Source organism: Callithrix jacchus, chromosome 1 (genome assembly GCF_049354715.1).
Source record: "Callithrix jacchus isolate 240 chromosome 1, calJac240_pri, whole genome shotgun sequence".
NCBI classification, from domain to species: domain Eukaryota; kingdom Metazoa; phylum Chordata; class Mammalia; order Primates; family Cebidae; genus Callithrix; species Callithrix jacchus.
In genome coordinates this window covers 213243740-213267910 of record NC_133502.1, presented here as the reverse complement: position 1 = coordinate 213267910, position 24171 = coordinate 213243740, and the positions used below count along the sequence as shown (strand labels likewise).

Below are 24171 nucleotides of genomic sequence, written 5' to 3'. Positions count from 1 at the left end.
CTCAGCTACTGGGGAAGCTGAGGCAAGAGAATCACTTGAGCGCAGGAGTTCAAGGTTGCAGTGAGCCGTGACTGCACCACTGCACTCCAGCCTGGGCAACAGAGCAAGACCTCATCCCTGCAAAGAAAAGAGAAGGCCACGGGCAGATGGAGGCGGTGGCTGGAGTGACACAGCGGTGAGCAAATGAATGACAACTGCTGGCCAGCAGCAGAAGCTGAGAGGCAGGGAGCAGGCCTCCTCTGGAGCCTCAGGAGCCAGCCCTTTGCACCCCTCGAATGAGGGCTTCTGGCCTCCAGCGCTGGGACACCATGCGTTTCTGTCATCGTAAGCAACCCAGTCCCTGGCAGTTAGTTACGACGCCCCAGGACACTCATCCAGCCGTCTGACAAGGGCAAGCTCCAAGGAAGGGATTCCCTCCTTATCTACGTTGTTTGATGATTTTACAATAATTGACTCTTGTATGGCTAATCATTGTTAACAACACAAACAAAAGAGTAAAGAAATGACCTATATCTTCAGTTGGGAGTTTGGTCTGCCGCTTACCAAGTGTGGAATCTTGAACAGGAGTTAAACATCTGAATGTCTCCATCACGTCTTCTGTAAAGTGGGGATGCTCACACCCACGGGGCTCACTTCCCAGGTTGGGGCCGGACTCTCCCTGGGCCCCTGTTCTCTCACCAGCCACATCCACTCTTCCCCCAAAATGGCGCTAGTGACTGTGATGGCTTTCCATTCCCACCACGTTTGTCTCTAACCCCAGCTCCAGCAGATCGATGTCAGCAGAACACAACTGAATGCTCCTCTCCTTCTCACGTCCCTTCAGGGCTTCCTCGCCACCCACCAGATCAGGGGCAAGCTTCCCAGCCTTGCTGGATACCCTCCACGTTCTGAGCTCCACCTGCCTTCCCATCTCCAGCCTTCCCCACCCCTGGTGGAAAAAAGTTGGGTGTGTGAATGGTTTCTGAATGCTGAGCAAGGCCTTTTTCAGCCAGTCCACTCCTTACGCTATCCCTGTCGGTGTCTCCACCCTAAGCCTTTCCAGCCTGGAGGCTCCTCCCAGGGCCCCACAACAGAAGTGACTTCCCTGTCCTTTGAATTCCTATAGCACCAGGCCTGCTATCCCCCATTAAACTGCAAACTCCTTTTGTGGAAAAGAACTTGATTCATTACTGTGCTATCACGCTATCTTATGGAGAACAGACTATCAATAAATATTTGCTGAATAAAAGAATAACAGTTACAAAACACTTGATTTATATGGATTAATATTGGTTCTAAAACTGAGAAATTACAAACAGCACTGATATTCAGCCAGTACACACAAGTCTGGGCACAGCAGTTGTGAAATACTGAAATACCCACTGCCACGGACCCTTAGCATCCAGATGACCCCACCGCCACTGCTGCCCTCTGTGGAGCACCTGGACCTCCCACAGGCTCCTAACTAAAGGGCTGACCACAGCCGGGAGCACCCAAGACCCAGCAGCCACGTGGCTGGGTCAACTGGTGAAAGCGTCCATCCTGACTGATCAGGGCCTGCAGGGTTTCAGTGTTAAATATTTTGATCATATCCCTGATTATAAATAAGGCTCAATTATATAGTTGGAAAACGATGCTTGTCCTCATTGCAAAATCTCTTAGAAGACTCCATAGATCCAGGACGGAAGTGGAAAATGATAGCGCGTCCATCTCTGAAGGTTTTGGGCATAGTCATTAGCATTCCGTCTTCATGTAAACCAGAAGATATGCAGTCTCCTGCCTAGAGAGACGAGAAGACACATCAGCACAGCAGCATGAAACCTCCACCAGAAAAGGATGCTTCATTAACCCATGGCAGGACAAGTGTCAGCAAACATCCAGGCAGCTGGATCAAGCCTTTCTCTACATCACCTCGGAGAAGAACAAAATGGACGGCCTGGGAAGATTAGCACTAAGTTTCTGTTAGTTAATATCTAACGCAGAGGCTAACAAGCTCCAGGCGCACAAGCCAAATCCAACCCTGTCGGGCTTTTTAAATAAACTTTCAACTTTCATGTCAGATTCAGCGGGCACATGTACGGGTTTGTCACGGGTGTGTGAGCACAGGACACCACAGTTAGTTTTTCACCCCCTCCCTCCCCCATCCAGCAGTTCCCAGTGTCTCTTGCTGCCATCTTTAAGTCAATGAGTAGCCAGTGTTTAGCTCCCACTTGTAAGTGAGAATGTGCATTGTTTGTTTTTCGATGAGACCGGTTCTCGCCCTGTCACCAGGCTGGAGAGCACTGGCACAGTAACAGCTCACCGCAGCCTCGTACTCCTGGGCTCAAGTGATCCTCCCGCCTCGGCTTTAGCTTCCTGAGTAGCCGGGACTCCAGGTGTGCACCACCATGCCTAGCTGTAACTTTCCATTTTTTTTGTAGAGCTGGGTCTTGCTTTGTTGCCCAGGCTGGTCTTGAACTCCTGGCTGAAAGTGATCCTCCCGCCTCGACCTCCCAAACTACTGGAATTAACGGTGTGAGCCCACACCCAGCCTCCAAGCCCATTTTTGGAAATAAATTTAACTGCCCCCCAGCCACGCTCATTCGCCCAGGTACTGTCTGTGGCTGCTTTTGCTCCACAGGGCAGAGTCCAGTGGTTGCAGCAGACACTGTACAGACCACGAAGCCTGAAGAACTTTCTCTCCAGCCCTTTACAGGGGAAGGCTGCCAACCTCTGATCTCAATAACAGGGAAATCAATGGCAGCCACTAAGTGGCAGAGATTGGGTGGCTAACAGGATGCTGAGAAGAAACAGGAGAGAAAGATGAAAAGCAGAATGAGGATTTCACATGCGAGCTTCACCTGATCCACTACTTTGCAAATGACCAGGCCTATCTCTGTAGCTGAAATCCCCTCAGATAGCGGTTCTCATACACAACCTCAAGGCTCAGCTAAGAAAACTTACGGAATCTCTCTGCTTGAACTTCGTCCAGCCTCTTTCTCCCCAGCTTCTCCTCTGTGCTCATTGGTTATAAACATATTTACTGATACTTACTAATGCAAGCCAGACAAAGAAATATGAAAAAAGTCACCCTTCCCCCAAAACAGCTGGTAGTCTAATGTTACAGCAAGTTACGTAAGCGAACAATTCTAAAAACCAGTGGCCGGGCGCGGTGGCTCATGCCTGTAATCCCAGCACTTTGGGAGGCGGAAATGGGCGGATGGCTCAAGCCCAGGAGTTTGCGACCAGCCTGGCAACACAGCCTCATCTCTACACACGTTTTTAAAATATGCCAGGCGTGGTGGTGCATGCCTGTAGTCCCAGCTATTCAAGAGGCTGAGGTGGGAGGATCGCCTGTGCTCAGGGGTTCAAGGGTGCAGTGAGCTATGAACACACCACAGTGCTCCAGCCTGGGCAACAAAGCAAGACCCCATCTCTAAAAATAACGTTTAAAAAAACAGTGGTGATCTTTGCTTTAATATTCCTGGAGTGTGACGTGTAAGGTAATCGGGGGAGGGGGTGAGTGCTGAAGATGAACCGTGAGCCATCAGCATGTCAGTAACAGGGGAATCCACGGGCATTTCATGCAGCTCCAAGGACCCTATATGAGCTCATCGGGCTCCCATTATCCAAATTCGTTTCTTACCAGTGGTAGTTAGGATTTCCATAGGTACACTGGATGTCTTCCCAGGACACCTGGAAGCCGGAAACAAATGGGGTCAAGCAGCCACCAGCTGACACTTGTGAGCACCCACAGAGGACGGAGGCTACAATGTACCCCTCATCCTCCAGACAAGCCCAGCCCTAGCAACCCCCAAGAACCTGGAGTATCAGCGGCAAGATGTCATGTGCAATGAAGTCTTTCTAGTGCCTTCGTCCCTGTGTTTCAACCCGGTCATGCTTATCCCAGACCCTAAATTACACATTTCTAACTCTGCTTGCTCTCTACACATTTCCCACAAAGCATGAAGCCACAGGGCATGAACCTAGAGCACCAAAAACTTAGAAGTGGAGGGAAGTGAACCACGGGGACTTCAGGATGAAAGAGGCTTGAACCCTCATAAAAGGCCCCACACCCAGACGGCGGCGGGACCACACCGTGTTGATCTCGGAGATGCACCCAGCCCGGGGCCCAGCATTTGTTAGAGGTGGCCAATCCCGGGCAGGAGGCGACTGTGGACGATGTTTCTCACCGGGCAAATGTTGGAGTCATTGAAGCAGAACCATCTTCCGTCCACAGCGTTCCGGATGTAGGCGCAGTAATGACCGGCGTCCGCACTTCCCACGTGCGCAACCACAGCGAAGAGCTCATACTGCCCTCCAGGCTGGAAAGACACAGGCACGAGACACTTCACCCGCCACCACAAACACAACTGCCTCACACATTTATACCTGCCCACCCTGGGCCCGACTATGGGACTTCAGAATACTAGACAACAGCCCCGCCCCACGGCCGGCGGGCACCTTCCAGGAGGGGCTTTCCTGAGTGTGGATCCTGAACTGCAGCTTGGCAGAGCAGAGCACATGGTAGATGGAAGCCAGGAGGTCATGGAGAGCCCCCAAAGCCAGGCAAGATTAGAACCTCCCCCTGGGAGGGGTGGGGGTCATCAGAACACAGTTCTGTTTCTCCACAAGCCCAGGAGTGTCTGTAACCTGAGCCACCGTAGCCAAAAGGCTCTTTGTAGTGGGAGGGGAGACAGAGGGCAAGGGCGTCACATGCAAAGCTGAGTCACCCACAGTGCAGGCTCCAGTTATCCCCTATTTCCATTTGCGGACCTTGTGCGGGACTTTATAAAACGCTGGTGATATCTGTACCTGAATATTAGCTTACAAGAAATAAAAGGGTTAGATTAACACACTGAATGACACCAGCCAGCCAGTTCTAGCATATTTAAGACGTCTTCAACCAAATCAACTGCAAGGAAAAGAAAAGCCACAGAAACCTAAAGGGAACTTAATCAAGAAAAGAAAGGAACTTAACCAAATGCAAGTGTAGGCTCTGTTTGGATCTAGATTCAAACAAACCACATCGATTCTAGGACAGTCGGGACGTCTGCACGTTGACCAGATATTTGATGCTCTCAAGGGATTACCAGATGGAGCTGGTTGTGTCTTTAGTGCTTATTCTTTAGGGATCCGTAATGAAGTGTTTACGAATAAAGCAGGTTGGCATCTGGGATTTGCATCAAAAAATCCAGCACAGGGTTGGATGAGACAAGAGGGTGGTTGATAGTGAGAGCAGGACCCGCCGTGAGTTTTGTAACGGCTGCAGCTGAGGACTCGCTGTCTAACTCCTCACTAGACACCCTGGAATATATTCGCAGGTTCCATAGTGAAGCTTTTGTTGTTGCAAAGACGGAGTCTCGCTTTGTTGCCCAGCTGGGCTCAAACTACTGGACTCAAGCAATCCTCGTGGCCTCCCTAAGAGCTGGGGTTACAGGCATGACCCACTGCACCCCAAAAAAAGTCTTTTTGAAGAGAAAAACAGTTTTAAATATACTTCATCAGGCAGAATGTGCAGGTAGAAATAGAAAGCGCTAGAATGAAAGAAAAAGAGAATCCCGTGAAATGTCTATGGCCTATGTAGGTAAGGAAACCACGTTCTAGTAGGAGCTCCATCAGGCCTTCATTGTCTAAATGCCACGGCTCCAGAGCATAGAGAGCCAAACGGACCAAAGAAACAGCAGAGACCCCCCGAAAACAGACCCGCACGTATGGGAATACGAAGTTTGCTGCGTAGCATTTCAACTACGGAGAAAAGATATTTGTAGCTTTTCTCTTTAGTTTTTCTTGTTTTGTTTTTAGAGACTGGATCTAGTGCTGCCGCCCAGGCTGGAGCTCAGTGATAGAGCATCGCTCACTGCAGCCTCAAACTCCTGGGCTCAGGTGATCCTCCCACCTCAGCCTCCCAAGTAGCTGGAACTACAGGTGTGTGCTACCACACCCAGCTAATTCTTTTTTTTTTAGATGGAGTCTCACTCTGTAGCCCAGGCTGGAGTGCAGTGGCGTGATCTTGGCTCACTGCAACCTCTGCCTCCCAGGTCCCGGTTCAAGCAATTCTCTTACCTCAGCCTCCCAAGTAGCTGGGATTACAGGCATAAGCCACCATGCCCAGCTAATTTTTGTATTTTTTTAGTAGAGACAGAGTTGAACTCCTGACCTCGTGATCCACCTGCCTCAGCCTCCCAAAGTCCTGGGATTACCGGCCAGCTAATTTTTGTTTTTCTTTTTAGAGATGGGGGTCTCACTATGTTGGCCAGGCAGGTCTCGAACTCCTGGGCTCAAGTGATCACCCTGCCTCAGCCTTTCCAGGTGCTGGGATTACAGGCATGAGCCACATCGCCTGGCCTTGTGTCTTTTTTTCTTCTCAGAATCTCTCAATAAGTTATTGTCTCCGGAAAAGTGAATTAAACTTTACTCTGTTTAAATGTGGCCCAGTCAACTGGCTACTTTATGATTATCCTCAAGGTGGGCACAGGCCATTTGAGGAGGAAAGTTTGCTTGGTACGAAGCACCCACAGTGACATGTTTGCCTGTGCATTTCCATGTATTCCACGTTATTTCCAAAGAAGCCTACTGAATTCTGGATTCCGTCCCTCAGTGCTGTGAGGCATATGAACACAAATTCAATATTTAGAAAGAAGAAAGTCTTTTTGAGGCCGGGCAGTCTCTGAGGAATGGGTGGCTTCTATCAGACTGGGAATGCGGAAAGGGAAAACAGGAAAAATGCAGCGTCTGGGGAGAGGCAGGATGGCACAGAATCAGAAGCATCTCACCTGCTCCTCAGCATCACAGATCTCTCGCTCCATCGGAAGCACCTGGCTGAAATCCAGGATCTGGGGGAAGTACAGAGAGTGGCAGATCTTTCTCGTCTGTGAATTCCTGATGGAGAATCGCATGAGGTGGATTGTCAGGGTCTGGGGCAAATGGGTCAGCTTCAAGACCTGAAAAAGAAAAATCACTCTGGATATAAAATCCACTTGGAATGGGCGTGAAAGAAATGTCAGGACCAGTGGCGCATTCATCCCAAAAAGAGGACGCAGGGTGACATTGCGGAGTTCAAGGCTCCCGTTCACTGAATCTGCTGAGCTCCTCTGAGAATAAAGTGAAACATGGCTATTCTACCAACACAGGGTCCCCACAAGAGGCACAAGGGCACAGGGCTCTGCAGAGGCGCCAAGACCCAGGGAGCCACGGCGTCTGCTCCAGGGAGCTTGTCTCACCCCGAGGGAAATGCCCTGCCGGCTGCTCTCAGGCCTTCTCCTCCGGTCCCTCTCAGTGATGTGACCTGAGAAGCCACATCCACGGCTCTAGAAATCAGAACGCCGGGATCCCCGATACTAGCCAGACCCAGATTCCTTTTCTCACCCATCACGAGGTCCCCTCGGGGACTCTGACAATTCTATCAGGAAATCCAGACTAGTGAAGGACGGTTGACCCCTGAAGAGCATAAGGTTGGACTGTGTGGGTCCACTGAATACACAAATTGTTTTAAATAAGTACAGTCTGCCCTCCCCCATAAGCACAAGTTCCACATCTGCAACCAAACGCTCATCAAAAATACAACACTCCAGATGCACAACCGCATAGATGAGGGACCGACTTTTCCTATACGTGGATTCCGCGGGGCTGACTGTGGGACTTGAGTATGTGCAGATTTTCGTAAACACAAGGGTCCTAGAACCAATCCCCTGTGTGCACCAAGGGACAGCTGAGTCTGATTTAGGGAATCAGTACCTGCTTCCCACGAGTCTTCTTCCCACAGTTGTCACAGAAGCACGTGCTTTTGCTCGATAACTCCCTGGGCTGGAAGAAGTAGTGCAGGGCATCCTCCTGCCCCACCCAAGAGAACAGGGAAAAGGCAGCGTTGGCATTTCCCACCTCGAGTACTGTATTCATCTGTTCTCACACCGCTGTGAGGAAATAGCTGAGACTGGGTAATTTCTGGGTAATCAAGAAAAAAAGGCTTGATTGGCTCATGGCTCTGCAGGCTGACAGGAAGCATGCTGGCATCTGCTTCCGGGGAGGCCGCAGGAAGTCCCAATCATGGTGGAGCACCAAGCAGGATCAGGCATCTTACACGGGAGGGGCAGGTGCAAGACATCAAGTGGGGAGCTGGGGTGCAATGGTGCGATCTCAGCTCACTGCAACCTCCACCTCCTGGATTCAAGCGATTTTCCTGACTCAGCTTCCCAAGTAGCTGGGATTGCAGGCCATGTCACCATGCCTGGCTAACTTTTTGTATTTTTAGTAGAGACAGGGTTTTACCATGTTGGTCAGGCTGGTCTCGAACTCCTGACCTCAGGTGACCCGCCTGCCTCAGCCTCCCAAAGTGCTGGGATTACAGGTATGAGCTACTGTGTCCAGCCTGGCTGCACAGTTTTAAACAAGTGTGAGCTCTTGAGAGAACTCAAGATCTCATAAGGACTCACTGTCACAAAGATAGTACCATGGGGGATGGTGCCAAACCATGAGAAACCCTCTCCCATGACCCCATCTCCTCCCACCAGGCCCTACTGCCAACATTGGGGATTACCACTGAACACGAGATTTTTGGGCAGCGACACAGACCCCCACTTGTATCAGGGACAGCCTCCCCACACTTTGCAGCTGAGGGTTTCAGCTTTTCTTCTGATTCCCTTCATATCCCTCTTAATGCCTGGCCTGGGGTGGTCCACTTGGCAGGATCTCAAAGGTCACCTACTGACTGGAGGAATGAAACGGTGGGGGGCTCCTGCTGGGTGAGCAGTATGAGGGAAGAGGAGGAAGGAGGAAAAAAGACTTTTGCCAAAACAAAGGAGAAATTGGCAGAACCATGAACATGAAATAAGCAACTCCTCAGAAGCCAGTGCTAGACCCAAGAGGCAAGGGGGAACCGGCAGCTGTGCTGTGTGCTGATACGGCTTCCGTGTTTGTCCTCCCCAAAAGCCAGCTTGAAACTGAATCCCCGGTGTGGCTGTATGGACAGGTGGGGCCTTTGAGAGATGACTGGGGAGGGCACAGTGGCTCACACCGGTAATCCCGGCACTTTGGGAGGCCGAGGCAGGCAGATCACTTAAGTCAGGAGTTTCAGACCAGTGTGGCCAACGTGGTGAAACCCGCCCCTACTAAAAATACAAAAATTAGCCAGGTGTGGTGGCAGGCACCTGTAATCCCAGCTACTTAGGAGACTGAGGCAGGAGAATCGCTTGAACCCGGGAGGTGGAGACTGCAATGAGCCGAGATCACGCCACTGCACTCCAGCCCAGGTGACAGAGGAAGACTCTGTCTCCAGAAAAAAAGAGGGAGGTCATTGGGTCATGAGGGCACAGCCCTCACGAATGATTTAATCCACCCATGGATTAATGGGTTATCCTGGGAGTGGGACAGGTGGCTTCATAGGAAGAGGAAGAGAGACACAAGCATGCTGGCACATTAGCATGCTTGGCCCCCTTGCCAGGTGATACCCCGCATTGCCTGGCCTCCAGACTCAGTCCCCACCAGCAAGCAGGCCGTCACCAGGTGCAGCCCCTCAACCTTGACTTCCCAGCCTCCAGAAGTGTAAGAAATACATTACCTACTCTCAGACATTGAGTTGTGACAACAGATGATGGATTAACACATACGGGAGCAGCAAATACGGAGAGAATCCCCTTACCAACGTCTTCAGGGGCCTTGAGTCCACATCGAAAAGAGAAAGTGGGAGGGTCAGCATGCTGCTGTTTCTGCTTCTCTCCACGGCACAGTCAAGGCAAATCAAAGAGTCCTTCATCCGGATCATATACAGGGCCTGCAGCCTCCCCGCCTGAAAGAGGGAGCAGAGAGGCGAGACAGAAACAACACCATAAGCCAGGCCAGGCCAACTGCCAGAAGTTGGAGCCAAGAGACAGAAGCTGCAGAAACGGTAGCCACTAATGCTCTTTGTCCCACTCACAAAGGTGAAAAATAATCCCAGTACCAATATTATGAAACTGCGATAGGCATTGTATGTGGATTAACTCTTTCCCTCTACACACGACAGGGACAACAGCTGAATGAGTTAAATGAGCAGCGTCTGAAGCTTCCAGGCGTTCTGGTCCTAGGTTCTTACCAAGTCCACATCAGCGATCTGGTCCTTAATCAGGTTCCAGATTTTGAGGTAGAGCTGGGCAGCATCATGTTGGACAAACACTGGCCACAGAATAAAGGAACAGCCCATTAGTGAGGTCTTCAGAGTCGCTTCTGATGCCCTGGTACCTAGACACACATAAACACTCACCTCTTTGTCTCTTCCTCGCCCCCCACCCCACCGAAAGGGTAAACTGGCACTACATATGAAGTGATCAATAAACATAGTAAGTTTGGTATTGATTTTTGAGAACCTCTTAAAACAAGCACCAATGCCAGGTGTAGTGGCTCATGCCTATAATCCCAACACTTTGGGACGCGAAGGCGGGAGGATAGCTTGAACTCAGGAGTTTGAGACCAGCCTGGGCAACATAGCAAGACTGTCTCTATAACAAATTTAAAAAATTAGTTGAGTGTGCTGGTGCATGCCTGTAGTCAGAGCTACTTGGGAGGCTGAGGCAGGAGGATCACTTGAGCCCAGGTTGTTGAGGCTACAGTGAGCTGTGATTACACCACTGCACTCAGCCTGGGGAATGGCTGTTCACAGGGGACTTTGAACAGCACTGATATATTCCTGGGGATCTAGGAGGCCATGCACATGCCCAGGTAAGACTGAGAGGGCTCCCATCTTTCCCCTCTGGGTGACCGCAAGGAAGCAGTGAAGGCGAATACAGAATCATAAACTGTCTGCGCTTTGAAAGTGTGCCCTAACAGACACACAGAGCCGCTTCGCAAATACTGGAGGACTCACTGGTTCAGGCCTTTAAGGAAATTTCTGACCACTTATTATCTGACCACGAAAGTAACAAAATGTAGCAGTCAGTGGCTACACGCTACAGGAATCTAGATGCAACAGAGTTAGTGCAGGGAAGTTGTCACTGAACGATGATTCACAACAAGAACAAGAACAGCAGCAGCAAACCCTGTGTGGGGTCTCTGGCGTCGTGTTGCCACCTTACTTCCCTATAATGTTCCTGTTCCAACAGAAGAGACAAGACATACAGGGAAAGCAGAAGTGTAGGGCCACACAGGAAAACAGCAGTCAGGAGAACTTTTCACGAGAAGCCCCAGATGCCGGCCTTACTAAACAAAGACTTCAGCTGTTACAATGTGTGCAGAGAATAGAGAAAACCATGTCAAAAGAAGTAGAAGAAAGTACGAAAATGCTGTCTCACCAAATAAAGACTATCAATAAGGAAAGAGCTGTAAAAAAAGAACCAGGAAGAAATTCTTTTTTTTTTTTTTTTTTTGAGACGGAGTTTCACTCTTGTTACCCAGGCTGGAGTGCTATGGCGCGATCTCGGCTCACTGCAACCTCCACCTCCTGGGTTCAGGCAATTCTCCTGCCTCAGCCTCCCAAGTAGCTGGGATTACAGGCACATGCCACCATGCCCAGCTAATTTTTCGTATTTTTAGTAGAGACGGGGTTTCACCATGTTGACCAGGATGGTCTCGATCTCTTGACCTCGTGATCCACCCGCCTCGGCCTCCCAAAGTGCTGGGATTACAGGCTTGAGCCACCTCTCCCGGCTTTTCTTTTTTTTTTAAATAGAGATGGAGTTTCACCATGTTGGCCAGGATGGTCTCGATCTCTTGACCTCGTGATCCACCCGCCTCGGCCTCCCAAAGTGCTGGGATTACAGGCTTGAGCCATCGCGCCCGGCCAGGCAGAAATTCTTGAGTTGAGGATTATGATAACCGAAATGAAAAATTTACTAGAGGACGTCAATAGTGGATTAGAGCTGGTGAGAGAAAGAATCCATGAACTTGGAGATAGGTTGATTGAGGCTATCTAGACTGAGCGTGGAGGGAAAACTGAACGTAGTGCCCGTGCAGCCGAAAAGCTGGTTAGCTGCTCACCGCATGTAGAGTTCAACTAACTCTGACACACAAAAGTGGAATACAGGCCGGGCGTGGTGGCTCACGCCTGTAATCCCAGCACTTTGGGAGGCCGAGGCGGGTGGATCACGAGGTCAAGAGATCGAGACCATCCTGGTCAACATGGTGAAACCCCGTCTCTACTAAAAATACAAAAAATTAGCTGGGCATGGTGGTACACGCCTGTAATCCCAGCTACTCAGGAGGCTGTGGCAGGAGAATTGCCTGAACCCAGGAGGCGGAGGTTGCGGTGAGCAGAGATCGCGCCATTGCACTCCAGCCTGGGTAACAAGAGCGAAACTCCGTCTCAAAAAAAAAAAAAGTGGAATACAAAAGGTTTTATACAAACACATGCATTTATTTCTGAAGCCAGCTTGGGGAAGGAGCACGATGCATCCTGCCTTTGTCATGTGCCATTTCTCCTTTGTAGGAGAAAGGGGCATTTTCATAAGGTGTGTTGTGGGGGTGGGGGGGGGGATGAGCAATGGCAATTACCACGTACCTGGCAGCTGAAATTGTAAATTGTAAAAGAGGCCGAGTGAGCATGCTTTCTCCGTGTCTTCCTAGTGGGTGAAAGGCAAACCCCTGGAGGGGTTTTTGAGGCCACCCGGGGCAGGGAGAGTTGCCTGGTGGGTATGCTTTGGGCTGCAAATCTGCGAAGTCTCAGGAAAGATCAGCTGGAAGAAGGTGCCCTGTTCTCAATCACACCTCAATCAACCCATCCCCAGGTTTACAGATTCTTTCTTTTGCCCTGCAGAAAATGTCTGGTGAGGGGGAGGTAAAAGGCGAGATATTTATATTTCTAAAGGGCGAACAGGAAACACGGGGATTGGGAGGGTGGGGAGGGAAGAGGAGAAGTGAAAAGACAGTAACAATAAGAAAAACAAACTGTCTTAGAAACTGGGAGTGCTCATTTATACCCAGATGGGTCCCCTAGTGAATGATGGGCTCTAACAAACATTTATGGGAGAAATTATGCCAATTCCCTACAATCTCCTCCAGAAGACAGAAGCAGAGAGAACACTTCCTAACGCCTTCTCGGGGGGCCAGCATTATCCTAATACCAAGACCAGACAGATAAGGAAAAAAAACCTAGACACCAGAATCTCTCATGAACATAAATGCAAAATTCCTCAAGAAAATACCAGTGAATCAAATTCAACAAAAACAATCGCAGAGGGTGACATAAGCGAGATGGCAGGAAAGGGGGCTCCTGGTGCTCTCTTCTCCTGTGGACACTCGGAAAAACTCCCACCTACACACAGATCAACTCGTTCTGAAAGAAACCCAGAAACTAGCCGAGAGTCCCGCACATGGGGCAATGGAGAAAACATCCACATTGCGGGGGCTGGACCCGCTGAGACGTGCTCCCACCGCGAGCCGCACCCTCCACACAGTACCTGACTATGAGGGAGGAATCCCTACTCCCACCTTCCTCCTGAAGAGTGAAGGGTTTGGACCACACATAGCCGGGCTTTTGCAGTTCCCACTCAAGGGCTTGGCTGCTACGTCACCCAGCTCTGGGAGTGGACATGGGTCAGCGGCCATGAATCCTCTGCAACCACAGAGGGCAAAGAGAGTTTTAAATGGGCACATGAGCACTTCCAGCAAACAGGCAGAAATGCCAGGCTCCCAGTTTCTCCCTGCAAGGGTATGTCTGCAGGTTCTCCTAGCTGCTGCCCGAGGTGACGGATGGGCTTCTATTAATAACTAGCCGGCACCTGGAGCCAATGAGGCAGGTAAACGATAGATTTCCAGGTGCCTGGACAGGCACGCGGGCAAGGCCCATGCCTTCTCCCACCCCCTGCTCCAGGATAAAATCAGGTCTCTAACTTCACACATTGAGTATACAACATTTACCCCTCTCAAACAAAGGACTAGCTCCTCAGTCAGCTTTGGGAGCTGACGAAGCTCTGTATTTGTGAGTCCCACAAGTGCGCAGAGAGCGAAGAACAGTTTTGAGATGGGCATGCACGCACTTCCAGTGCTAACCCCCAGTGCAGCGCAAACAGGCAGAAATGCCCGGCTCCCACCTTCTTCCCAGAAGGCATCTGTCTGCACATGTCCAGCTGCTGCCCTGGGGTCTCCATGCATCTGGGAGCTGACAGAGCAGGAAACCAGGACTCCTCGGAGACCCTGAACCGGTAGGTGAGCACTGCCACAGCTGCTCCCACTGGTTTGCTCCACAGATAGCACCAAGCTTCCAACTAACCTGTCCGTCTCTAAGCGGACAGGAGCCAGCATTTGCTAGGCTCCCGGGGTGACAGAGCCAAGCAATGCATCAAAGGAGTGTGCAGCTTCAACGGGAGCGCAGGCACTTGCCACAGATCCTCTGTCCGGCTTATCACAGAGCCAGCGGGGGATAAACTCAGGCTCCCAGCTTTTCCGGGGATAGAATAAACTGAAACACACATGTACTACCCCCAGTGTCTCCAGCTGCATCTCAACGGGCTTCTGTCTCCCCTGTCCGGGGCACTATCAGGACTTGACACGTTCTAATCTCCTGAGGGCCGCTGAGAACACAGACGGCAGTTCAGACAAGACGAAGGGTCCAGAGGTGCTCCGAGTCTCGGGCAGGGCTACAAGGCCCGTGGGACAAGACTGGGAGAGGTATTTTTCTTACCTAATGTGCAGAAATAACAGAATCCAGAACAATGAAGAAACAGAGAAATATGTTCCTAGCAAAAGAACAAGATAAATCTCCGGAAAATGCCCCGGTGAAATGAAGATAAGGGACTTAGCTTATAGACTATTCAAAATAATGACCATGAAGACGCACACCAGGTCTAGAAGAGCAAAGCCTGAATAAAGTAAGAATTTCAGCAGAGACAGAAAAAAGTTCGAAGTACCAAACAGAAATAATAGAGCTGGAGAATACAATCACTGAAATGCGAGTCCACTAAAGAAGCTCAACAGACTAAATCAAGCAGAAGAAAGGATTAGCAAACTGGAAGACGGGCCGCTGGAAATCATTCAGAGAAGCAAAAATAAAAATGAATGAAAAAGAGTGGAGAGATCTTCAAGAGACTTATGGGACATTGAGCAGACTAAAACAGGCATTATCAGAGTGCCAGAAGGAGGAGAGTGAGAAGAGACAGAAAGCTTATCCAAAGGAAGTAACAGTCATGGGTGGAGATTAACATTTCGGTCAATGGCAGAACACAGAAGCACAGTGGCCACAGCACACAGCCGAGGCATTTAGTACGCTGCCCCATCTAGGTTACTGAAGTCCGCTCCACGATGTTCACACAATGACAAAATCACCTACTGATGCCTTTTTGAGAACATATCTCCATTGCTAAGCAACACATAACTGTAATGACTGAAAACTTCCCAACCCAGGGAAGGAAATAGAAATCCACATCCAGGAAGCCCAAAGGACACCATAAGACTGATCTCAAGCAGCCCACACCAAGCCACATCATAATCAGTTTCAAAAGTTAAAGACTTCTGGAAGCAGCGAGAGAAAAGCACTGTGTTACACCCAAGGGAAAGCCCTAAGTGTGGGATTCCTTTTGGGAGTGAGGAAAATGTCATGAACACAGATCATGATGACAGAGGCACATCTCTGTGACTACACTACAAACCTCTGAATTGTAGGTTTTTAAATGGATGGATTTTACAGTATGTGATGCACATCTCAATACAGCATGTAAAAAAACACCTATTTATGAATTATTTTGCAGAACATTCTGTCTTTTACTCCTTTATTCTGTTTTCCTGCCATTCCTTAACTATGGCTGAATAAGCTTGGAGGAGATGCCTTCGCTTACTCCACTGAGAAGCAGAAAAAGGGTGATATGAAAATAAAATGTCCATAAATGATATCGACTCTGCACCTCCAAAAATGTGTGCCTCTTACACAAATGTCTCATCCGTGAGGTCCAGGCTGCCTCACTTGCTTCTTGTTGCTTCCCTGGCGTCAGTTCCTCTCTGTCCCTAAGCTTCCCACCCCCTTCGGATCAGCGAGGGTGTCTTACGGGGCACGTTGTACTTTTGCAGGCAGTAGGCCAGCTCCAGGGGCCGCACTGCTTTCTGCCGGCTGTCCTGCATCTTCTCCAACAGCAGAAGCAGCTGGAAAGGGACACTTCTCCTCTGCTCGTCAGCTTCCCTGGGCACCGTGATCCTGCCACGCAAGAATGGCCAGAAACCTTACGCGTAGCTCTTGAAGCTAGGTGCACGCTGCAATCACTTGGGAAAAATTTTAAATCTCCCTATCCAGGCCACTCCCATACAAATTACACCAGAATTCTGGGGGGTGGAGCCCGGTTACCAGAATGTTTCAGTTCCCCAAATTATTTCAATGTGTGGCCAAGGTTGAAAAGCACCACGTGAGTGGCTCTGCTGTACAGGGGACCCTCTGGAGAGGGGGATCAGCACAACTGCTGCCTCGGTCCCTCTGCACCCTGCCCAAGGTCCTGGCTCCACATCTTGGGCAAGAAGCAAAACGTCCAGCCTAAAGCTCTCCCAGCTGCAGAGGCGCATGCTGGGGTAGGTCCTGGGAAGAAGGGGCAGCATGAAGCACTGTCCGTGTGGTTTGGCAATGATTCATTTACTTACAGGCACTACCTGGATGGGACAAAGGAGAGAGCAGGGGGCAGGAAAGGAGGGGGAGAGAGGGGGAGAGAGGGGGAGAGAGAGAGAGAGAGAGAGAGAGAGAGAGAGAGAGAGAGAGAGAGAGAGAGAGAGAGAGAGAGAGAGAGAGCGAGCACATTGTGTGAGTGTTGGGGGAAGGGAGGGGTGTCCTGCCCACTGACTCCTTCCCGACATCGGTCTAGTTCCAACTCTCTCTCTTAACCAAGTCAGTGGCCATCAATCCTGGCTGCACTTTAAAATCACCCAAGGAGTGCTTTTAAAAAGTGCCAATACCCGGGCCCCACCCCAGACCAACCTAAGAAGTTTTAGAAATAATGTGTAGTCCAGAATATGCAGAAACAGATCTTTCCTCTGCCCTCTTTTGAGAGATCTCAAAAAGTCCAAGTGACTGTGAATAAGGAAACATGTTAAAAATGAATTAATACACAGGCTTACCAGCCTGCAGAGGAGTCTTACCTCTTCAGTATCCTGGTGAAGTCCCGGTTCATTACAAACACCTGAATTAAGGAGTTCAGGCAGCAGGTCTGTCCAATGTTGTGTAAACCAACCAGGCCTGTAAGGGGAAGAGGAAAAAATGCTGAGGGCAAGCCCTAGGTAAAGAAGTTGACAAGGCTGGGTGCGGTGGCTCACACCTGTAATCCCAGCACTTTGGGAGGCCGAGGCAGGCGGATCACCTGAGGTCAGGAGTTCAGGACCAGCCTGGCCAACATGGTGAAAACCCGGTCTCTACTAAAAATTCAAAAATCAGCTGGGCGTCAAGGCAGGTGCCTGTAATCCCAGCCACTCAGGAGGGTGAGGCAGGAGAATGGCTTGAACCTGGCAGGCGGAAGTTCCAGTGAGCCAAGACTGCACCACTGCACTCCAGCCTGGGCAACAAGAGTAGAACTCCATCTCAAAAAAAAAAAAGTTGACAAAAATCAAATGTTTTTCTTAAATCTACTAAGGACATGAAATCCTGTAAAGTTCTCTTAGAGGTACAAAGCGTTCACTCAAGAGCTTGCAAACAAATTGAACAGAAGATAACACCGGCCAGGCGCAGTGGCTCACACCTGTAATCCCAGCACGTTGGGAGGCAGAGGCAGGCAGATCACCTGAGGTCGGAGTTCGAGACCAGCCTGGCCAATATGGTGAAACTCCATCTCTACTAAAAATACAAAAATTAGCCGGGGCATGGTGGCACATACCTATAATCCCAGCTACTCGGGAGGCTGATACAGGAGAATTGCTTGAACCTGGCAGGCGGAGGTTACAGTGAGCCAAGATCGTGCCACTGCACTCTAGGTGACAGCAAAACTCCATCTCAAAAAAAAAAAAAAGTTCAGTAATAAGAAAAGTTTTAATAGCCCAATAGATGAAGTGAGATGTCACCAAAAATGTAAATTATTCACGGCCAAATGAGTAGGGCAAGCCGTTGTTGGGGGAGACAAAGAAAGAAACATCAGAGAAAGCACGACTGGGAATTATGGGCTCCCTCATTCCAAGTGCTCTCCTCAGAGCCGAGTCCAAATGTGAATCTGCGGGGCTCACGGACAAGAGGAACTCCCCAGTTTGTCTCTGTCGGACTCCAGTGGAGAGGTCCCTGCCCAGTCCCCACCACTGGGAGGCAGGAGATCAGAAGGCAGCTGTGGGGAAGATTCGCCTAATCCAGTCTCACCCCGAGAGGCCGAAAGGCAGAAGGAACTTACAAGAATAGGAGAAAAACAAAAGGCGACATTTCCCTGAACCCTGGCACCCAACCTCCCCTCTTCCAACCCACCTTAGGCTCCGCAGACCCCACAAGGTGGGCAATTTAAGAGGGAGAGAGTACCACTAATCTCAGACTTCTTGGGGAAAGGGCTTTGGCTTATGAGATAGGGCAATAAAAAAGTAAAAATTGGGGGCTGCAGGTGAGCACAGATTTCCGCATCCAGTACAAAGGGACCTCAGCAGTAGACATGGGAACTAACTGCCACTAGACGCCCAGCGCTGGCTGAAAGCAGCTTCCACAGAGGACCCCACTGAATCCTCCCAGCACCCATGTGCTTGCTGCTACCATTGTCCCCATTTGGTTTTGCTTTTTAGAGATAGGATTTCACCATAGCCCAGGCTGTATCCCCGTCTAAAAGACGCAGAAATTCAGGCCCAAGAAAGCCGGTGCCATCAGCCAGGATGCTCTGCTGCTTCAGAGCGAAGGGGGCGAGGCAAGCATTGACATGCAGTCAGGGCCGAGCGTGGTGGCTCACGCCTGTAATCCAAGCACTTTGGAGGCCAAGGCGGGCAGATCATCTGAGGTCAGGCGTTCAAGACCAGCCTGACCAACATGGTGAAACCCCGTCTTAAAAAATAAATAAATAATTTATTATTTATATAATAAATATTTAATAAATAAATATATAATAAATTTATATATTATATATTTAGTATATAAATATATTTATTATATATTTAATAAGCATATGATAAATATACATGTTTATTATAAACAAATTTATTTGTTTATAATAAATAAAAGACATGCAGTCAGGAAGAGGAGAATGGGAGGGGTCTAATGACCATGAGGGTATTCCCAGGCCCCAGGACGAGCTCCGGGCTGCTCTCCCTTCCTCTTCATGTTGCTGTCTGCTTCCTTCTTTCCAACAGGATCTGCTGGGGACCGTGGAGACTCAGCCAGGTTTGACTGACAGGTTTGTCCCAGGAGCCCAAACGCCTTGCCCATTCGTGATCACTCCAAAACCGCAGGCCGCAGCTGCCAGGCCGATGTGCAGGACAGCACCACCTCACTTCCAGGAAGAGCTCATGGGAGTGAGCCAGGCACAATGGGATCGCTGTGAAAACACAATGCAGGAGGTAAGGATTCGAGAAGGGGGAATGTGTATGTTTCATGTAATCCGTTCTGATGCCAAAGAGCCAGGGCTTAGCGGGAGGTAACTGTTTGGGGAGGTTGATGCATAGAGCTCTAGGCTGGAAATGACAGCTAGGCTACACATCCGCTACTCTGGGTCCCCCGAGTTTCCATTCATTCTTCCTCAGAGCGGACTGCCAAATCCTAACCCAGAATGCCTTCTTGGGGAAGGACAGGAAAGCCCGCATGGGACTCCGCTTTGCAGCCCAGGATCAGGCCCACTTCAGTAAATGCCAGCACTGAGCAGAAACTCAGCCCCTGATGCCAGGCTGGCACCCACAGAGGAAGCCTCTCAACCTGCCCCACACCGGAAGGGAAACTGCGGCCCTGTAGCACAGACCTGTGTTCTGGCCGCATCACTGCGGCTGCAGCCGTCACAGGCCTCAGATAAACCTCAGCTCCAGGCAGGCGCTGGCACCCACAGGCCTCGGGCACTGGGCTGGTCTCACGGCAGTGGACTCTGGGTGTGACCCAGTATTGCGTCAGCCTCGGTGGCCATAGGGTTACCCGTGCACCCCTCCCCCAACCCCAGCACAGCAGCATGAAGAGAGACACTGTTTGCTTAGGGAAAAAGAGGTAGGTAGAGGACTTTGCCTGGGAACGCAGTACTAGGTTCACTACAGTAAAACCCAGTACTGGGCAGAGCCTCAGCTCCCTGATACTAGACCAGTACCCACAGGCAGATCTCACGCCACCCTAGTGCCAGATGACAACACGCTCCCCAGCGACAGGGACTTGGGGTCTGGCCCACATCACCACCTACCAGCTACAGGGACCTTGGGTGCTGAATAAACCTCAGCAGCAGCAGGCAAGCCATCGCAGCCATGGGTCTTGGGCGAGCCCAGTGCTGTGCGGGTCTCAGCAGCCATGGCCTTCAGGCGTGACCCGGGCTGTGTCGGTCTCAGAGACCAGAGAATTCCAACCACAGTGATCCCGGACTTAGGGCATGCCCTGGCACTACAACAGCTGATGCAGTCATGGGCTTAGGGTCCTGAGCAATCAGCCTCTCCTTAATCTCGGATGAAAGAAGAGCCCAAACAAAGCCGCATGATGAAGACTGGCTTCGGTACCTGTGTCAATGCACGGACACTGGCACACAGCCCTAAGAAGCAAGATCAGTCAGAGGAACATGACATCGCTAAATGAACAAATTAGGGTTCCATGACTAACCCCAGAGATTCAGAGCTGAGGCCTGGCACGGTGGCTCAGGCCTGTAATCCCAGCGCTTAGGAAGGCCGAGGCGGGAGGATCACTTGAGCCCAGGAGTTCAAGATCAGCCTGGGAAACATAGTAAGATGCTATCTCTACAAAAAAAAAAAAATCAAAAAACTTTAGATGGGCATAGTGGTGCACGCCTGTGGTCCCAAAATGCTCAGGAGACCGCTTGAGGCCAGGAGTTCGAGGCCACAGTGAACTATGATTGTGCCACTGCACTCCAGCCTGGGCAACAGAATGAAACCTTGTATCTAAATAAATAAGATGTAATAAAATAAAGTGATAATATGGGTAACATCTAAGCACTATTTCTTATAAAAGGTGAAAGTCTTTTATATGTACTGTCTTCCTATCCTTACACAGCCATGTGAATTAATTACTGTTATATACCCATTGGACAGATGAGAAAACTGAGAAAGAAGTGAGTGCCTTTCCCAAGGTCACCCAACTGGCAAGTGACGGGCCAGATGTGGACAAGTGGGACAGGGTTTAAGTCCAGCTGCCATGCTGCTCGAGTGAGGAATCAACTCAGGACCAGTGGGCATGTAAATTAGTGGAGCCATGATGGAAAACAGTACGGAGACTCCTTAAAAACCTAGAAATAGCTGTATCATCTGATCCAGTAATCCCACTGCTGAATATGCAAAGGAAAGGGAATCGGTGTGTTGAAGACACATCCGCACTCTCTTGTTTATTGTGGCCCTGCTCATAACAGCTGACATATGGAATCAACCTGTCTGTCAAAAGACGAATGGATAAAAAAGGTGGACTATACAAATACAATGGAATGCACTTTAGCCACTAAAAGAGAATGAAACCCTGTCACTCACATCAACACGGATGAGCCTGGAGAACGTTACATTAAGTGAAATAACCTGGGAGCAGAAAGATAAACGCCACATGTTCATACTCACATGTGACAACTAAAAAAGCTTATCTCCTAGAAACAGAGAACGGAAAGCCAGCCACAGTGGCTCACACCCGTAATCCCAGGCTGAGACAGGAGGAGAGCTTGAAGCCAGGAGTTCAAGACCTGTCTAGGCAACATAGCAAGACCCTGTTTCTAAAAATAAAAATAAAATTAGTCTGGCATGGAGGCATGTACCTGTAGTCCCAGTGACTTGGGAGACTGAGGCAGGAGGATGAGTTGAGCCCAGGAGTTTGAGGCCACAGTGAGTTTTGCTAGTGCCACAGCACTCCAGCCTAGAAACAGAGTAAGATCCTGTCCCTCTTTTATTTTCTTTTTTGAAATGGAGTTTCACTCTTTTTGCCCAGGCTGGAGTGCAATGGTGTGATCTCAGCTCACTGATCTCAGCTCACTGCAACCTCCATCTCCTGGGTTCAAGTGATTGTTGTACACCCAGTATTGCAATCTAGTTTTTAGAACATTTTCCATCACCCACAAAAGAAAACTTAGGTTTCGCTGTTGTTACCCAGGCTGGAGTGCAATGGCGCAATCTCAGCTCACCGCAACCTCCGCCTCCTGGGTTCAGGCAATTCTCCTGCCTCAGCCTCCTGTGTAGCTGGGATTACAGGTGCACACCACAATACGCAGCTGTGTATTTTTAGTAGAGACGGGGTTTCACCAAGTTGGCGAGGCTGGTCTTGAACTCCTGACCTCAAGCGATCCACTGATATCAGCCTCCCAAAGTGCTGGGATTACAGGCATGACCCACCGCTCCCGGCCTGACCCTGTCTCTCTTTTTTTATTTTTATTTTTTAAAAAGATGGGATGGCCAGGCTGGTCTTGAACTCCTGACCTCAGGTGATCCACCCACCTAGGCCTCCCAAAGTGCTGAGATTACAGGCATGAGTCACCACTCCAAGCCTGACCCTGTCTCTTAAAAAAGCATTCATTGTGTCCAGCCTGGCCAACATGGTGAAACCCCGTCTCTACTAATAATATGAAAAATGAGCTGGGCATGGTGTCCAGCACCTGTAGTTCCAGCTAGTTGGGAGACTGAGGCAGGAGAATTGCTTGAATCTGGGAGGAGGAGATTGCAGTGAGCCGGTATCACGCCACTGCACTCCAGCCTGGGAGACAGAGAAACACTCTGTCTCAAAAAAAAAAATCAAAAGACCAACAAAACAAAAAGTTGGTTTTTTGAAAAGATAAACAAAATAAAAAACTCTTTAGTTAAACTAAGAAGAGAAAAAGACTCAAATAAATAAATCAGAGCCAAAAAGGAGAAATTACACCTGATACCACAGAGGTACAAAGAATTATTAGAGGCCAGGCGTGGTGGGTCATGCCTGTTATCCCAACACTTTGGGAGGCCAAGGTGGGTGGATCACCTGAGGTCAGGAGTTCAAGACCAGCCTGGCCAACATGGTGAAACCTAAGTGTCTGTCCATCTTTACTAAAAATCCAAAAATTAGCTGGGCGTGGTGGCACACACCTGTAATCCCAGCTACTCGGGAGGCTGAGGCAGGAGAATTACTAGAACTCAGGAGGCGGAGGTTGCACTGAGCCGAGATAGCACCATTGCACTCTAGTCTAGGCAACAAGAGTAAAACTCCATCTCAAAACACAAAACAAAACAAAACAAAAACAGCCAAATCAGGGCAGTGAGCGTCTCTGTCACCTCACACATTTATTATTGATTTGTGGTAAGAACATTCAAAACTCTCTTCTAGCTATTTTGAAATATACAGTATTGTAAACTACAGTCTCTGACAGAACACCTGCCCTTGTTCCTCCTATCTAACTGTAATAGTGGTGGCACATGCCTGTGGTCCCAGCTACTTGGGAGGCTGCGGCAAGAGAATCACTTGAACCCAGAAGGCAGAGGTTGCAGTGAGCCAAGGTCGCACCACTGCACTCCAGTCTGGACGACAGAGAGAGACTCCATTTCAGGGGGAAAAAAAAACCAGACCAGGCTCAGTGGCTGACTCTTGTAATCCCAGCACTTTGGGAGGCTGAGGCAGGTGGATCACTGAGGTCAAGAGTTTGAGACCAGCCTGGTCAACACAGTGGAACCCCATCTCTACTAAAAATAAAAATAAAAAATTAGCCAGGCATGCTGGTGCATGCCTGTAAACCCAGCTACTTCTAAAGCTGAAGCAGGCACACTTGAACCCAGGAGGTGGAGGTTGCAGTGAGCCAAGATCGCACCACCGCACTCCAGCCTGGCGACAGAGTGAGACTCCTTCTCAAAAAAAAAAAAAAAAGGATTGTTAGAAACTATGATGATATCATGAACAACCAAATGGTAAACACCTGGAAAACCCAGAAGAAATGAATAAATTCCTGGACACACAGAATCTATTCTGATTGTGCCATGAAGAAAGAGAAAACCTGAGTAAGGAGACTGTGGCAGTAATTTAAATTCTCCCAGCAAAAAAAGCTGGGACCTGATCGCTTTACTGCTGAATTCGACCACACATTTATTTTTTGTTTTTTGTTTTTTTTGAGACGGAGTTTCGCTCTTGTTACCCAGGCTGGAGTGCAATGGCGCGATCTCGGCTCACCGCAACCTCCACCTCCTGGGTTCAGGCAATTCTCCTGCCTCAGCCTCCTGAGTAGCTGGGACTACAGGCACGCGCCACCATGCCCA

The 24171-nt window shown here is 49.7% G+C and overlaps 1 protein-coding gene across 9 annotated transcripts in view; it reads right to left on the bottom strand.

Moving 5' to 3' along the window:
• Positions 1–1252: 1252 nt before the first annotated feature.
• Positions 1253–24171, bottom strand: part of USP18 (ubiquitin specific peptidase 18) — a 39870-nt gene continuing 16951 nt past the window's right edge. Inside the window, exons 2-12 of one of the 9 annotated variants that reach the window (XM_078343361.1) lie at positions 19051–19322; positions 17703–17817; positions 16975–17071; positions 15903–16048; positions 10028–10107; positions 9596–9742; positions 7696–7791; positions 6735–6902; positions 4152–4283; positions 3605–3654; positions 1253–1759 (exon numbers count right to left, since the gene is read on the bottom strand). In XM_078343361.1, the coding sequence (XP_078199487.1) occupies positions 1714–1759; positions 3605–3654; positions 4152–4283; positions 6735–6902; positions 7696–7791; positions 9596–9742; positions 10028–10107; positions 15903–16048; positions 16975–17071; positions 17703–17817; positions 19051–19053 (1080 nt within the window). In that variant the 5' untranslated portion in view covers positions 19054–19322 and the 3' untranslated portion in view covers positions 1253–1713. Of the gene's footprint in view, positions 1760–3604; positions 3655–4151; positions 5496–6734; positions 6903–7695; positions 7792–9595; positions 9743–10027; positions 10174–15902; positions 16049–16974; positions 17072–17702; positions 17818–19050; positions 19323–24171 lie in introns of those variants that run through there. The other 8 variants (XR_013524119.1, XR_013524120.1, XM_035286782.3 and 5 more) reach the window with 8 other exon arrangements.